Source organism: Aspergillus karnatakaensis (genome assembly GCF_047715665.1).
Source record: "Aspergillus karnatakaensis strain CBS 102800 unplaced genomic scaffold BJY04scaffold_17, whole genome shotgun sequence".
In the NCBI taxonomy this organism is placed as follows: Eukaryota; Fungi; Ascomycota; class Eurotiomycetes; order Eurotiales; family Aspergillaceae; genus Aspergillus; species Aspergillus karnatakaensis.
This window is the reverse complement of record NW_027395729.1, coordinates 39,382-54,115: the sequence shown is the minus strand read 5'-3', so window position 1 is coordinate 54,115 and position 14,734 is coordinate 39,382. Positions and strand designations below refer to the sequence as shown.

General features: G+C 50.6%; 7 protein-coding genes across 7 annotated transcripts; 3 read left to right on the top strand and 4 right to left on the bottom strand.

Annotated features, from left to right (window-relative positions):
- Nucleotides 1–301: 301 nt before the first annotated feature.
- On the bottom strand, nt 302–2,109 carry BJY04DRAFT_185973 (TauD/TfdA dioxygenase family protein). The gene is made up of 5 exons (XM_073710825.1): nt 1,943–2,109; nt 1,514–1,888; nt 761–1,461; nt 571–704; nt 302–518 (listed from the first exon to the last, which is right to left on the bottom strand). The coding sequence occupies exons 2-5, from the start codon at nt 1,711–1,713 to the stop codon at nt 405–407; spliced, it is 1,149 nt and encodes a 382-aa protein (XP_073572577.1). The 5' UTR covers nt 1,714–1,888; nt 1,943–2,109; the 3' UTR covers nt 302–404.
- Nucleotides 2,110–3,028: 919 nt separating this feature from the next.
- On the top strand, nt 3,029–4,989 carry BJY04DRAFT_34346 (putative transporter). Its single transcript, XM_073720177.1, has 4 exons — nt 3,029–3,393; nt 3,456–3,784; nt 3,840–4,680; nt 4,745–4,989. Exons 1-4 carry the CDS (start codon nt 3,112–3,114, stop codon nt 4,952–4,954), a joined length of 1,662 nt encoding a protein of 553 aa, XP_073572576.1. The 5' UTR covers nt 3,029–3,111; the 3' UTR covers nt 4,955–4,989.
- On the bottom strand, nt 4,658–5,811 carry BJY04DRAFT_185962 (uncharacterized protein). The gene is made up of 3 exons (XM_073710824.1): nt 5,619–5,811; nt 4,745–5,540; nt 4,658–4,680 (listed from the first exon to the last, which is right to left on the bottom strand). Exons 1-2 carry the CDS (start codon nt 5,709–5,711, stop codon nt 5,319–5,321), a joined length of 315 nt encoding a protein of 104 aa, XP_073572575.1. The 5' UTR covers nt 5,712–5,811; the 3' UTR covers nt 4,658–4,680; nt 4,745–5,318.
- Nucleotides 5,812–5,980: 169 nt separating this feature from the next.
- Nucleotides 5,981–6,888, top strand: BJY04DRAFT_216859 (uncharacterized protein; the record flags this gene model as incomplete). The annotated part of the gene is made up of 3 exons (XM_073715871.1): nt 5,981–6,386; nt 6,449–6,471; nt 6,580–6,888. 3 exons carry the CDS (start codon nt 5,981–5,983, stop codon nt 6,886–6,888), a joined length of 738 nt encoding a protein of 245 aa, XP_073572574.1.
- A 4,191-nt stretch (nt 6,889–11,079) lies between these two features.
- BJY04DRAFT_34307 (uncharacterized protein) lies at nt 11,080–11,400 on the top strand. The gene has a single exon (XM_073720176.1). It carries the CDS (start codon nt 11,199–11,201, stop codon nt 11,367–11,369), a length of 171 nt encoding a protein of 56 aa, XP_073572573.1. The 5' UTR covers nt 11,080–11,198; the 3' UTR covers nt 11,370–11,400.
- Nucleotides 11,401–11,782: 382 nt separating this feature from the next.
- Nucleotides 11,783–12,322, bottom strand: BJY04DRAFT_216857 (uncharacterized protein; the record flags this gene model as incomplete). Its single annotated transcript, XM_073715870.1, has 1 exon — nt 11,783–12,322. The coding sequence occupies one exon, from the start codon at nt 12,320–12,322 to the stop codon at nt 11,783–11,785; it is 540 nt and encodes a 179-aa protein (XP_073572572.1).
- Nucleotides 12,323–12,536: 214 nt separating this feature from the next.
- BJY04DRAFT_34289 (HECT-type E3 ubiquitin transferase) lies at nt 12,537–14,727 on the bottom strand. The gene is made up of 3 exons (XM_073720175.1): nt 13,836–14,727; nt 13,041–13,325; nt 12,537–12,989 (listed from the first exon to the last, which is right to left on the bottom strand). Exons 1-3 carry the CDS (start codon nt 14,622–14,624, stop codon nt 12,687–12,689), a joined length of 1,377 nt encoding a protein of 458 aa, XP_073572571.1. The 5' UTR covers nt 14,625–14,727; the 3' UTR covers nt 12,537–12,686.
- Between the last annotated feature and the right edge of the window lie 7 nt (nt 14,728–14,734).

Below are 14,734 nucleotides of genomic sequence, written 5' to 3'. Positions count from 1 at the left end.
AAATGTCAGATGACATTTTTTCCAATATCCTTGGATGTGAACAGCAACAGAGATTACTCGCGACGATGTCTTTGGGCTTTAAAGAATTGACCTGCTTTAAGAGGGTTTAAATATTGATCAGTTCTCTTACCTGGAAAGTTGAAGCACGTTTTCGTACGAACTCAAAAATCAATGTCAACTTCTGGGCTCATGATATGTTCCAGTACGCCTTCTGAAATGCTATCTTGATTTTGAGAATCCAACTTTGGACATACAGGAGAGCTACTGGTGTTTATTAAGTGGTTTAATCAGTTGTAGGAAGAATTATTGTTGTGGCATATCAGACTCGTGCAGCCGTCTTTCGCTCATCTATGTACATTGTTTTTGAGCTATTCGTCAAATATCATATAAGTAAGCCTCACTCTCTACCCGTCAAAAGGCGTCTCATAAGGCCTCTCAGCCTGAGGCGTGATTCGCGCAAGGTGACGCCGTTGGCCGTCGGCCCAGTCGAAGAGAGCGCTGTGGCAGGCGACGCGGTTCTAGACGTTGTTAGACTGGGTTCCTGGTAAGACGAGATCATGGTTGACTTACATCCCAGACGACAACAGTGCCAGCTCGCCACCTCACACGAGCTTGGATGTCCTGTGAGAGAGCGATGTGTTGGTAGAGGAAGTTGAGGAGGAAGTCGGATTCTTCTTTCTTGTAGCCGACGATGTAGCGGGTGACTGTATTTGTTAGTTTTATGTTCATCTGTTTTTGTACAGAGGTGGGGTTGGCATACATTGCGGGTTCACAAAGAGAGCCTTCTCTCCAGTGACAGGGTGAGTTCGGACAATGGGGTGCTCTGTTGAGACGGGGTCTCGGCGGGCGATGCCGCCGTTGTTGAGGCTGTTGTTGACTTGCTCGACACCAGAGTGCACGGCTTTGAGGCCGTGAAGACGCTTGCGGAACTCAGGGGAGAGACGCCTGTATGCTGATGCCATGTCGGCGAAGAGGGTGTCGCCGCCGGTAGTGGGTCCATCGAGAAGGTACAGGAAGGTTGTGCCTGGGGGTTGCTGCTCGAAGGTGACGTCGGAGTGCCATGTGATGGAGTTGGTGTGGCCACGAAGGAAGTCGGCGCCGCTTGTGTCCTCAGCACCACGGTGGACAAGGTGAATCTCAGGATAGCCCTTGGGGGCACCAGAGGTCTGGTGGATGTGGTGGCGGCCGAAGTAGCCACCGAATTCGAGAGCCTTGTCAATCGGGAGGTGGGCAAAGTCCTGGTCTCGGAAGGCGACAACCTTCCTTTGGGCGACGAAGAGGGCAAGCTGGTCCTTGCCTTCCTTCGACAGCTGGCTTAGTTGAATGCCTTTAACCTCAGAGCCGATGGTTGGTGTGATCTCGTCATGGTAATAGTCTACATCCTTAGGGAAAAGGTCTGGGAAGGACGAGTCGGCATCCTTTCCATGGTCATAATGCTCGAATGGCTGTAGCGGTGCGTATCTATGGTGTTGGGTTAGAAAGTTCCATGTAGACTCAATGTAGTGGTGTCAACCTCTCGGTTTCGTTGTCCCAGACGGGCAGGTAGTTGGGGAATGCAGCAGCGGAGTATTTGCCGGTTCCCTTCAACTCATCCTCAATCTTAGTCTTGTCCGCATAAGCGACAAGACCTTCTTTGTTCTGGCCACCTGATGTCTTCAGGATACTCTTTGGTGGCGCTCGAAGCGAGACAGGTTCAGCAATAGATGGAGCCATTGTGTTTGATCTCGATAGCCGATTTCGGACGATTTCTTCTTAGAACAAACACGGCCAAGCGCCTGCAGGCATTTGGCGTGTTATATACTCTGATTGAACTCTCCATCTCCCTCCAGCCGATTAACCGGTTACTCTGTCGCAATATCTGCGGGGTATGGTTGATCCCTGCGCTCGCCTGGATAGGCCTTGAGTCAGCAAGGCGGGGGTTTTGGAGGGGAGGCACTCGTACCTCAAGCTCAATATGCAATCAGCAGCCAGAAATCTCTCGGGCGAGAATGTTGTGCAGATCTGATATGATCGAGAAGCCTTCCTCATGGCGTGACGGGGGCGCGAAATGACGGAGGCTGATGAAAGTCGATACAAATCATGCTGCTGATTCGAGGAAATCTCGCCAATCGGCCAGAGAAAGCCGGTTATCAATCATTGTTCTGAAATGTTGATAGAGGAAGTGATGGGCCAAGCATGGCGCCATCGGTGCTATTTCTGTGCAATGTCAGGGCGACCCCCACTCAACTTTTCAAACAAGCCTTATCCACTTTTCACCTCCACTCCTTTTGCTGCAAAGGTCAGATTGTCGCTGCTTCGTACTTAGTTATTGGTGAATGTCAGAATTGAGGAGTGTCTGGTATCTCTGAGATCTTGGTTGTTACTTTCAGGTTTGTGTCAGTTTCCCCAGAAAGATCTGTCCTTGACTGAGGTAGACTCGCTTAAGCATAACTATCTCGCCGTCGGAGTATTCAGGCACCAATCATAGCTTAGGTTGATGTTGCGACGATGCTGAGTATGGCGACATCTACATCCATTATGCGCCAATCTCATCGCCTTGTTTCCAATCCAACAGCAGAGCTTGCGGCCCAGTCGGCGTTAAGCTAACACACAAGCCCACGACATCATCCCGTCAACCTTACTCGTCCTTCATAACGCAACCGCCGCATTGTTTGCGCGATATCAAATCCCACCCGACTCTAGGCTCATTGGGTCTTAGTGAACATGTCTGACTGACTTAAGAAATGATCACTATGGATAACCGAAAGAAGGTTCTTCTTCGCCTCTTGCCTTGCCGCGTTAGCTTCCTTTCCCATGATGGTCCACCGAAGATCAGCCGTAATCCAGAACAACCATCTGTTCCAAACCATGTGCGAAATACCTTTCCTTCTCACGGATTCCTGTCCGCGATTGGTGATGATTGTCGGGTTTATCCACAGGCGTGCGGGTTGCTCTCGAGCTCTTGAGACGTTGGCGAAGATGGCGTGATAGATCGTGGGCAAAGTGGTAGCAAGAAAGATGACACCAGCAAGATAGCTGAGGCCAAATGATCCTTTAAATCCTCCATCTCCTCGGAGCCAATATCGCCAATATCTTGGTCGACCACCCAGACGCTCTGATTTGCCTGCAGCTATGGCGAGCTCTATCGACAAAATGGCTGTCAATGATGCCACTGTCAGCATTCAAACGTCTGCCCCTGTCGATGAAAAGAAGGGTCCAGATGCTGTCATCGACTCAGAAGCTTCTTCAACATCTGAGGGCGGCTACAGACGAATCAAGGCTTACAGCGAAGGGGCCTTTGATCAAACCGAGGACCCCAGGTTCTATAAGCCGATCCCAGAATATGAGGGGATCCACCGCTGGGACCCTGAGTTCGAGTGGACGGAGTCCGAGGAGCAACGTCTTATAAGAAAGGTAGCCTTATTCTCCTTTGCCCTTTTACTGCGGGTCATGACACATACTAAACTCTGCTATAGGTCGACTGGAGAGTATGCACCTTTGCTTGTCTGACGTTTTTCGCGCTACAGCTTGATCGCGGAAATGTCGTTCAAGCTAATTCTGACAACATGCTGCCCGATTTGGGGATGAACACCAATGACTACAATACCGGACAAACCATTTTCTATTGCGCCTTCCTGTTTGCTGAGCTTCCGTCTCAGCTGATCTCGAAAGCTCTTGGTCCCGACAGATGGATTCCGTGTCAGATGATTGCCTGGTCCTTGATAGCCTCGTGTCAGGCGTTTTTGCATAACAAGACTGGATACTTCATCTGTAGGGCGCTCTTGGGTCTATTTGAGGGTGGATTGTGAGTCGTCCCAGGCCTCTTCTTTGCGAGTATTGGTTCCACTAACGAGGATTAGTATTCCGGATACTATTCTGTTCCTCTCCTTCTGGTACAAGTCTAAAGAGCTGCCAATCCGCCTCAGCTTTTTCTGGGTCTCTTACCAGGGAACTGCTATTATCGGTGCGTTCTTGGCTTATGGCTTCCTCCACGTCAGACGTGATGATGGTACCGGGGGGTGGAGATATCTCTTCGCCTTCGAAGGCCTCATTACCGGAGTCATTGGCATCATTGCTATTTTTTGGATGCCCCCATCACCGACGCAGACGAAAGGCCGTTTTAGAGGCAAGAATGGATGGTTCAATGAGCACGAAGAGAAGATCCTTGTGAACCGTATCCTTCGGGATGACCCTAGTAAGGGAACCATGCACAACCGGCAAGCAATCACCCCCAAGATGCTCTGGAAGGCCCTCTGTGACTACGATATGTGGCCTATCTATCTGCTAGGCGTTGTTTGGATGGTTCCCAATACGCCCGCAACCAGTTATCTGACGTTGAACTTGAAGTCATTGGGTTTCCAAACCTTCGAGACCAACATGCTGACAATTCCCTCTTACGTTATCTTCATTATCAACCTCCTCTTCTGGACCTGGATCTCCGAGCGTTTCAACATTCGATTCCTGCTCGGAATCGTGTCTGAAATCTGGTGTTTGGTACCGCTCATCGCCCTTGTCGTTCTTCCAGACGGCACTTCGAGTTGGTCTCGCTGGGTGCTCAACACTCTTCTGGTGGGGGCCCCGTACGTGCATGCTATCATTGTCGCCATGACCTCGAGAAACGCCGGCTCGGTTGCCACCAGGACGGTTGCTAGCGCTCTATACAACATGTTTGTTCAGGTGTCAAACATCTATGCCAACAACGTAAGACCAACGCTATTCGCATCTCATTTATATCTTGCATATCAGTTGCTGACCCGAGTTCCAGATCTACCGAGAGGACGACAAGCCATACTACCGCGTCGGTAACCGGGTTTTGATAGCCCTGGCTGCTCTGAGTTTGGGGCTCTTTATTGGGGCTAGATTCTACTACCAGTGGCGCAACAAGTACGTGCATGATTGGTCATTTCTTACGCTTTTTATGCGAAGCATGCTAACCGTCGTTGCAGGAAACGTGCAGAGGTCTGGGATAAAATGACGAGCGAGGAAAGAATACACTACCTCACCACAACTACTGATGAAGGAAACAAACGGTATGGCCTCCTTCAGTTACAAAGCATAGTCATTCGCTAATTGCCTGTAGACTTGACTTTAGGTTCACATATTAAAAGCATGCGGTTGCGGGTTGAGGGCGCAGTACTGGTTACTGCTACCTCCCATGTACTTGGATATACCATAGACTTGATTTGTTGATAGCCTCCCGGATACCTTTTCCATATTAGAGACCCATATTCTGCAATTAGGCTGCCCTAGAAGCTTGTCTAGAGCGCGCAGAACAAATTTACCACCAATAATAATACTTGGTCCATTCAAACTCAGGTTCAATACAGAACAAAAACTCCTCATTCACCAATTACATACTCACACCCCTCCTCTCCAATCCAAACCTCGTGTCGCTTGCCAGCTGGCACATCAACCCTGGTCCCGACACCAAATGTCTCCTTCTTAACCTCGCCGTCGTGCAACTTGACATTATCGTCAGGGTACGTTATTGTCAAGGTTCCGCGGCGTATGAGGTGCGTCGTTAGGCCGCCATGCGTGTGAGGAGGGTAGTATGCGTTGCTGTTGGCTACACGTTAGATAACTCGAAGCCTTAAGTTGAACTGGGTATATAGTGTAACAGTGAGCCCCGCCACTTACCTTCCGTCTGTCCATGTGAAAACATGTCGAAACCCCCAGTCTTTTACTAGCCGTTCGCACTCGCTGCGGGAGCCGATGGGGTATGTCTCTGCCATGGTTTTGGTGTTTAAGGTACAGATAGGTTGAGGTGTGGGAAGGTTGAATGCAACGAGGTACTGGGTCTGTAGCTACGTGGTACACTAGGAGGAGTTTGGAAGATGAATGAACAACGTGGTGATGATGCTATCTTAGAGGCACTCGCCTACGATGTGGTCACGTGCTTGGTCATGTGTCTGTACATGCGACATCTGTCACCGCGAACAATCAAGGCTTGCTTCGCTTTGACTTCACGCGCCTTATCATAACCGGGCATTCAACGTTCAACATGTTTGTCGCTGATAGGGAAATATTGAACACCTCTATCCCGGATCTGCCCTCTAAAGACCAAGTCGTTGAACTGTGCCGCCAGAAAGGTCACGACTATAATCATTTAACATACAGAACAGAGAATGGGAAGACCGTCTTCATCAAGTATAACAATGCTAAAATGGCGGAAGCCCACGCGCAGCTTTTCTTTTACACTCACATAAGCGCAAATCCTCAGTCAACCATGCGCATCCCAGAACTCTACCATGCCTGGCTCCCAGAGCATAGCCCAAGCGCTTACCTCGTAATGGAGTACATTAATATCCATCACCTTGCGTCCGACGAAGAGCGGGCAAAGGCGCTGTCTGAGCTAATCGCCGTGAAGCCGCCAGAGGGAGTCTCTGGAAACTTTGGGTCACAGAGCGGTATATCAGACATATGTTTTTCAAGGATCGAGAGGCAGCAAAGATATATACTTCGGTACAAGAGCTGCAGGATTCCATTAATCGGGTAAGTAGGCTCCATCCCGCGCCTTGCTTTGCGATATGTGGGATATCAGAATACCAGCGCATTAGAGCGCGCAAGAATGAATGTCTAACTACAACTCCAAACCCATAGCTTCTCCAAATCCTCAGCTCCAGCACTACTCAGGATCATGGTACGGTTGATTTCAGCGATGAGCCATTATTATGCTACTACGGTGATATCTACCGCGAGAACTTCCCCGTCGACCAGTCGGGAAATCTCTGGGTCGTCGATTTCGATATCACGGGCGTGCTTCCAGCGAGCTTTGCCAGTTGGCCTTTGGATACGAAGTATAAGCACCCTCTACCCATCCCCGTTCGGAGGACTATCCCACTCGGCACCTCGAAGAATCTAAAGCCTATGTTTCGAGCTTATCGGTTTAACCAGATATCTATCGGGTAAGCTAGTATATCTGTGATTTTAAAGAAGGTCTACTCACTCCCTTTGTCTCCAGTGAGATATAAGCTGGTGGAAGGGCGGCTTAGGATAGGCTTCTACTAACCTTACCTCGCTAAGTAGTAGATAGAGTAAAATTGTCACAGCCCTGGGCCTTTTAACAATTGAGCAGTCGAAGAGGCAGCGTTTAACTGGATGTGAAGTGGGAGTCCATTCGTTACTACCTCTAACCTTGGATAAAGCTTACTCCCGGGCTATAGCGAACCCTCGGTGGTACCCCCTCAGCCGGTGTATATTTCCTATTTAGGGTTCCCTGTTCATTCAGGCACCATTCTTTAGGTTCTCTGGCAATTCGCCCATATCTGGCTATGCGGAGTACTCCGAGGAGGAGCGCGTGACGTCATCCGCGCACACCCGCACTGACGCCTCAGGCGCCCAAGCTGCTGTATAGTCACGTGATATACACTCTACACCTGTTTATGCCTGATGCACAAGGCCTCAACATCTAGTATACTGATCAGGAAGGTGCGATTAACTACCCACGTAGTTACCAAAAGAAGGTACCTGTACTCCGCACTCTCCTCTCTCATCTGACCGAAGCTTTGCAAGAACGAATTTCTTCCCATTAATGCCAGATGCTAATGATCTGGTCTTTATCTAGAATACAATGACCCATTGACCCAGTTGACCCGACTCTTTCGTCTTTGATTATGGTGCGATGCCCGCATTGCGCCTGCTTTTTGCTCCCGGATCAGGAGGAGGTCCCCGCGGTGCTTGTTGATGTGGTGGAAACGGCCATCGGACTTGCCCCCCCCCAGAGCCGTGTTGCTCGCCGTTTGGAGCGTTTGCAGATACCGCAAAGACGTTGGACAAATCGTTGCATACATGCGGTTGTGTTGAGTGTCTTCCGCAAGGCGAGAAATGGTTTTCTCGTTCCAGTCGTGCTCTGAAATTTTGAGAGCCTGCGCGAGATTTGTCAGTCATGATTGCTAATGAATCTCGGCGTCTAGGTGCGCCGCAACTGCCATACCTCAAAATGCCTTATCCGCAGGGGGTGCCACATACATGGCAATATTTGCCAGGAATGACCCATGTTTCCTTGCCGCCTCTTTGGCATTGTGGGCAGCGAACACCCGGCATCTATCATGGACATTGTCAGTGCTGATAACGGTGGTTGGGCAAGGGCTGTCAAAGACTTACAGTCATTGTGTCGTTGCTCTCTGGGCCAGTCAGCGGCTTGACGGACCGAGTGGCATCGGCTCTCTTCAAGGGCTGGGCCTGGCTATCGACGGCAGGATGTTCGAACATGTTTGTGTCTTGATGTCTTCCAGTAAGATTCTTGAGGTTCGACCGGTGGTGTTTGCGATTCAGCTGGTGGGCTCAATGCTCCGGGTCCCCTCTTTCTTTATATAGTTCGGCCCTCTGGTAAATGACTTGGGGCCGCAGTGGGACGCTGGGAATTCCTCCAAATCCTTTACGGTGACCCCGGGAGATCTTCGAATTAGCTTGGACCGATCGATTGGGGTCTGAATTAGCCTGCATTCAAGACATCCAAAGAACAATTACATGTTCACACCTCCGGCGCCTCCCCCAATTCTCGAACCCCCTGTATCCAACATGTCACTTCTGCGGCAGGATTTGTTCGGATTGTTCGGATCGTCCCGTCCATGACTTGCATTCCATAATAAGACCAGTAAGTCTTGCGCGATAGACATGTTATGTGTGCCACAATAATGCTCCTCCTCAGTCTCAACCATGGAGCCGACAAAAAGTGAGGCTACTCGGAAAAGCAAAAATACAACACAAAAAAAAATCGTACCATTCTTGCTGATTTGACAAGCGGCAGTGGCACTCTTGGTTCGGAAACCGTTGATGCGACCTTCGATGTGAATTCAGTCATCGGCATTTATCGAAGAGTGGATACGCATATGTGACTGGTTCACGCAATTGTGATTGAAAGGATCTGTCCCAGAGATTCAATAGGGTCGGGGGCAAATCAGCCCAAAATCCTCTGATATTGATGTATACACGGGCGACAAAGACTTTTCCGACCTATGGAGACACCTAGCGGATCCTACAGTAGTGCTCCATCTGCCCCATGTGCGACTAGGCTATCAGTACGGAGTATCTCGCTCAAGTCTCTCGCTTCGCCGTCCCCAGGATTATGGACCAAGCTGACGCTCTGCTCAAAGTGGACCAATCATAACTTGGACTAGGAGGCAACTTCAAGAGAAATCTTGAGCTTTGAGGTCATTTCAGCACTGACCTCTGAGTCCTGTTGGTGACACTCCTCCGGCTGATTTCTTGCAGGGAAAGGCTTGCTCAGGGGCGCCACAGGTTGAGTATCCTATCAGCCTCGTACCGTTGGCATGGTTTATCCCTGGAGCTTCTTTTTGGGTGTTCCATCCTGCGTCGAACCATCTGTACATCGACAGGATTTTGGGGATTCAGCCGCTCGGGGATGGTCAGAAGCGCCTATACCACTTTCGGTCTGCTTTCTTTCTTGTCTAATCTTCCTCAGCTCCTCCTGCAAGACGCCATCGGTATATCACACCCCTGCTACAGTGTCTCCATTGGAAGTTGAGAAGCGATGGATACGACATTCTCCTATCTTTCCTGTCGATCACATACCAGTCGCCTGCGAACAGGAATCTTCAACAGCGATTCTCGGGATTCGGAGCATGCCAAAGCTTGGACTCCAGTTGTGTTTGAAATGATCTATTCTTGAAACGAGGCAGAAGTTAGACCCTGTCCTTTGTGTCTCCACGGATGAACCGGCCTGCATGCAGCACGGGTCTCAAGTTGAGCAGTGGGCTGTTGAAGCTGAACTCTATCAAGGTCTGGGGTAAATAAACAGGCGATCCCCACTCCCAGCGCTGTCGATCAGTATATTTCTCATGTCTTGGCGGCTAGCGTAGGATTGATGCATGAACAATTGGCGGGCAGGCTGACCTGCGCTGCATTTGATTTGTGGCATGAAAATTGATACATAAAGGAAGCGGAGCTGACCACCTCCGGTGGACTCGGCATCAGATTTTAACATCCTTTTCGGAGCTAGCTTGAGCGACAGTCCACAGCGAAACTCGGCGCATGCAGGACATGCTTTTATCCCCGACGAGTCCTGTTATCAACTCACATCATCCCTGCTCTAATTTTCGGTCCAGATATGCAACATGAGATGATCTGGAACCGAATTGGGGACCGTGCAGTCTGCATCGTTGATATCGCGGATTCCAAATCGGCAGCGAGTGCCAGCGACACCTCGCCGAAGCCTCCCAGACCCGTTTCTGACGCTAGCTCGCGTCTGTGTCGAGACTCGAGAAACCCATCATCATAAAAGGAAGGACCCAGGGCTCGCGCTTCATCAATTTGGAATGTGACATGTCAAATTTTTGGCCCGACGGTCCCTCTCCTGTCAAATCAAGACAGCGCCGGCGTTTGAGAAGGTGCTCTCTGCCTTGTCTCTGCGTCTTGGTCAGGCTAACAGCCCCCTCTTTTTCCTCGTTTAGTCTCCTCGCTTTCACCTGGCTCCCTCTTGCTTTTTCCGTTTCTCCGGATCAGGAAAGGTCATAGTTCAGATAATGTACGATCAGCCATCCAGAGAGTTTATCCAACCCCGATCTCATATCGTTCAATCATAGCGCTAATCGACAGGCGCTTCGGGAGGGGCCTTCATCAAATGAACTTGACTGAATTCTCTTTCTTCAGCACACCGCCAGTTACAAAGGTCGTTCGGCAAAAAGATCCGTCACTTGGGTACGAACTCTCGATGACACCGGCTGGCGCTTATCCTGTTCTAGGCAACGATGGAACAGTCAAGTGGAGCCGTTTGGGGAAGCGAGCTCCCTCCAAAGGAAGCACATCTCGATTCTACCGGTTCGTCCTGTAGTGTTCCTATTTCTCTACCGAACCAGGGGTCTCATGACTCGTGGTAGAGAACATGCAAGACTGGCGCCATTCAATCGATCTTGCGCAACCATCTCATTGAAAGAAGAGCCAACAAGAGGAAGTTGGAACCGCCCGCCGAGCAACTCCGTATCCAGCGGCCCAGTCTGGCCAAGCTGGTGGAGATCGTGAAGATCCATCAGAAACGCCCCTCTTTGCGGGCTCAGGTTTCGGAAGTAAACTCCAGCGTCGGCCAACTTGAACACCACTCGTAGTGATATGAGGATCGAATGGGACGAGAAAGGTCGTAGAGAGAGCAGTTATGGAGCGAAAAGCCACTGAGATCAGATGCTGCTTCTCCGCGCCTGCTTCTCTACTGTAAGTATACTCCGTACTGTCTTCAGCTGCCTTCTATCTTGATTCGAGGTAGAATGGCGGGCGAGAAGCCTCCCACTCTACTGACGGACAGTTACGTTAGTAGCTACAGAAGAACAATCTTCAGTAGCTCCATCGGCGAGCCGAATAGGCCCTGTAGTGTCATTATATCACAGTACTTCTATCGCTCGGATAAAGCTCGGCGATACAATCTCAGCCTTGGATAAGCGGTATACTAACCAAGGTGAACTGTCTCTACCAACATCTCCAATAGTATATATCCTCTCAATCGCTCCTCCTTGTATACGAGGTCAACCTGGGCTAACCTACCACTCTATCAGGCAAAGGATCAAAGTCTATTTACTGTACTCCGTAGTTATAAGCGCTCTACAGAGTTAAAGTTCATGTAAGAATAGTAGGGTAGTATAACGTATCGCTAAGCCAAGAACACATGGAATACACGCAGACGCATCGCAACGCCCTTTAGAGTTTCGGCTTGCAGCAAGCCCAGCCAACTCCGTCAATCGATACGGCATACGAACAAAGCAAGGACACCGCCATCTCTCGCCATCAATCTCACGGCATACCACAAGATCACCTAGGAAGAAGAAACCGCTTCCGGCCCCATGCAGGCTCGCTGCTAATGCACAGATGTTGCCATTACCTCCGCCACCGATCCTGATCCTGCCGCTGACGCTGACGCTGCTGTCGGCGCTAAAACTGGCACTGGCACTGGCACTGACGCCGGCGCAACAACCACCGAAACCGCCGTCTCCGGACTCGGAGGCGTAACCCTGATCACCGGCGGCGTTACCATCGACGACCGCTTTGAGTCTACCTTCTTCGAACCCCCATCCGCGGTCTCTCTTTCCTTCTTCTCAGAAGTCGACCTCCGCCGCTGCTCCCGCTCAATATCCGCCTGCAGACTGAGTCTCGCAAAGGCTTCGGAGAGCCAATCGACTGCGGCCTGGCGCTTCATGGCTGGGTTGCGGGTGTCTTCGATATGAGCCCAGGCTGCGGCTGCCGAGGCGGACGCGGTGGCGGGGGATTCCTCGTAGTCGGTGCTGGAGGTGTATCTGAAGGCGGAGTTGCAGCTTGAGGTTGAGGCGGTGCTTGGGTTTTGGGAGTGTGTAGGGGTTGTGTGTGTCGGGGTGGGTGTTGGTGTGGTGATTGTGGTCATTTGGGGGTTGAGTTTGGGTGATGGTGGTTGGTTGAGTGAGTGGGAGAGTCTTGGACTGTTTTGATGAGATGAGGGTAGGGATGGTTTGGTTGTTACTGGTAGTGTCTGGTGGTTAATACTGACTGAGGATGTTGGAGAAGGACGTAAATATAGCACTTACAATGAATCGAGTGTAGCGAATGCGTTCCGTAAGACAATGGTTTTAGCTTCAGTGATCGAGCGAGAGTCGGGTAAGCGATAAGCTGGTTGAAGAATGCAGAAGTTGAACAACAACAAGGACATGTCGTCGCGGTATTGAGCAAGTAGAGCGCCGCTTCCGAACGGGAAGGCACCGTCTCATCCCATCTCGCAGAGCGCTCCTTCCTCAAGACCGCTTCGACCTCTCGAATCGGTGCAGGATGCCGACGCTCCAATTTTCTTGGAACGTCCGCGCTGATCGAGGGAGCTTGTTGTTGCTTGCCTCTAACGCTCTCAGAAGAAAAGCATATGTCTTCGACGGGAGTCTAAGTTCCTCAAGCGATAAAGAGGACGTCTTCCCGGGCTCCGGATGGAGTAGTTCCTCGACGTTGGCTGTGACCTGGAAGAAGCACTTCATTGCTCGCTGCGCGGTGATTGCGTGTTGAGAGCTGGAGTTGGAGTAACGCATGTCAGGGTTGAACACCCAGATCTGTCCCAGAGTCAATGAGAGAAATTGAGTATCTTGCATGATTTGGCATACCAGAAGCCCGTCTTCCAGTCCGCAGTGGATAATGAATCTGCGTGCACTTTCGCGTTCAATGAGTTCTAGCAACTGGGCAGCCACCACGAGCTCTGTCTGGTGGGCTTCCCAGTTCACATCGGAGGAGACTCCTTCGGTTGAGGGAGTTCCTGCAGAGAGACTTGTTTTGAACAGTCTCCATCCTTTGGCTACTGGGTCTTCTACACCGATCAAAGCCTCGCATCCGTCGCATACGAGCTCTTCTTCCGATGGTAGTAGAGAGCCTTCTGGGCGTTCTTTAGTGACCTGGCAGCCCGGATTAGCGGCGCTTTGAGAAGAAAGCAGGCTTGAAGGTGCAAATGGGGTTTTGTGCGCAAGTGAGTTTTAATTGAGATGAGCTAACGGGTATAATACAGCTAACTAAGGACCCCTCATGTACCTTGTCATAATCATGTTGATGCCACCTCTGGACTAAACCAACGAAGAAACAACAAGGCGCAGTCTCAATTCGACACTTGGAACAGGTGAAAGTCAGGCAATGAGAGACAGAAGCTGGTGCGAAATCCATCGAATGAGGATAACTGCACGAGCCCAGCCTACCACCGCCATAACAAACCGTCATCCTCAATCGCATCAATGAAGAGTGACTCTGTGGTTATTGGGCAATTGTATCGAAGGCCTGGTCATTGCAGGGACAAGGTCTCCTTCTTGTTTGCCCAGGAGAACGACAAGGACCAAGAGTAGGCATACTTCCTACGCACTATCAAGGATCTATCTTGGAAACAAATGAAAGCACTGGGACAGGTTATCACTCACCTTTCTCAAGCCTTTACAGTCGACATCGGAGACGAGGAACGTAGCCACATCGACAAGTACAGTTCCCGGTGTAGCCAAGACCTGGTTCGACGCGCCATATCCCTTGACCTTCGAGTTCTCATCTTCGATTGCGTGCTGAGCCGTTCCACCAGCACCGTGTTCTTCGTGGGGGTCCGGTTTATGGCAGTGCCAGAAATCCATCATCTCCGCCCAGTTCCCGCTCGGTAGATCCTTCCACGTCCAGCCCGTAGACTGCGACACTGGACGCGATTCCACCGCACTACCATGGTCAAGTGCTAGAGAGTCCAGAGCAGCACTCGGCATGTCAAGAACAATCCGTTCGCACTGTTCGCACCGTAATTTAGTCAATGGCGCCATATCACCCGCAGGCCACGGCACAAAACTATCCATGTGCTCATCCAGAGCTCTCTGCTGCATTAGTTCCGCATCATCAACCTGCATCCGGTACGAGCACTCCCTTGGAGCTTCACCATTGCCATTCTGTTGAATCGGAGCAGGGGGTCGAGCACCAGCCAGCACCCGTCGAGAACTCTCGCTAACCCTCGCCGGTAGCTTTATCGTCTCTGATACCTCTCCATCATTATTTGTCTTTCCGGGCCGAGTTATAGAAACCGACACGGCACGACGCGACTCGGAGAGAGATATCTCGGGTGTTGAATCGGCAGGAAAGGAGATTTGAAGACTGATTTGGCGGATGTTAGGGAGGTATTCGGCGTGTATAGTAAGCGGCGCTAAATTTGCATCATTTTTCTCTGCGGATGAGCTCATTATGGGCGATGTAGAGCTGTTCGTGATTATGTTGGGATTTTGACAACCTCCTTGACTGAGTTGAGCTGCAGCTGGTCAAGTGTGTAAACAGCGCAAACAGGACCACGTGA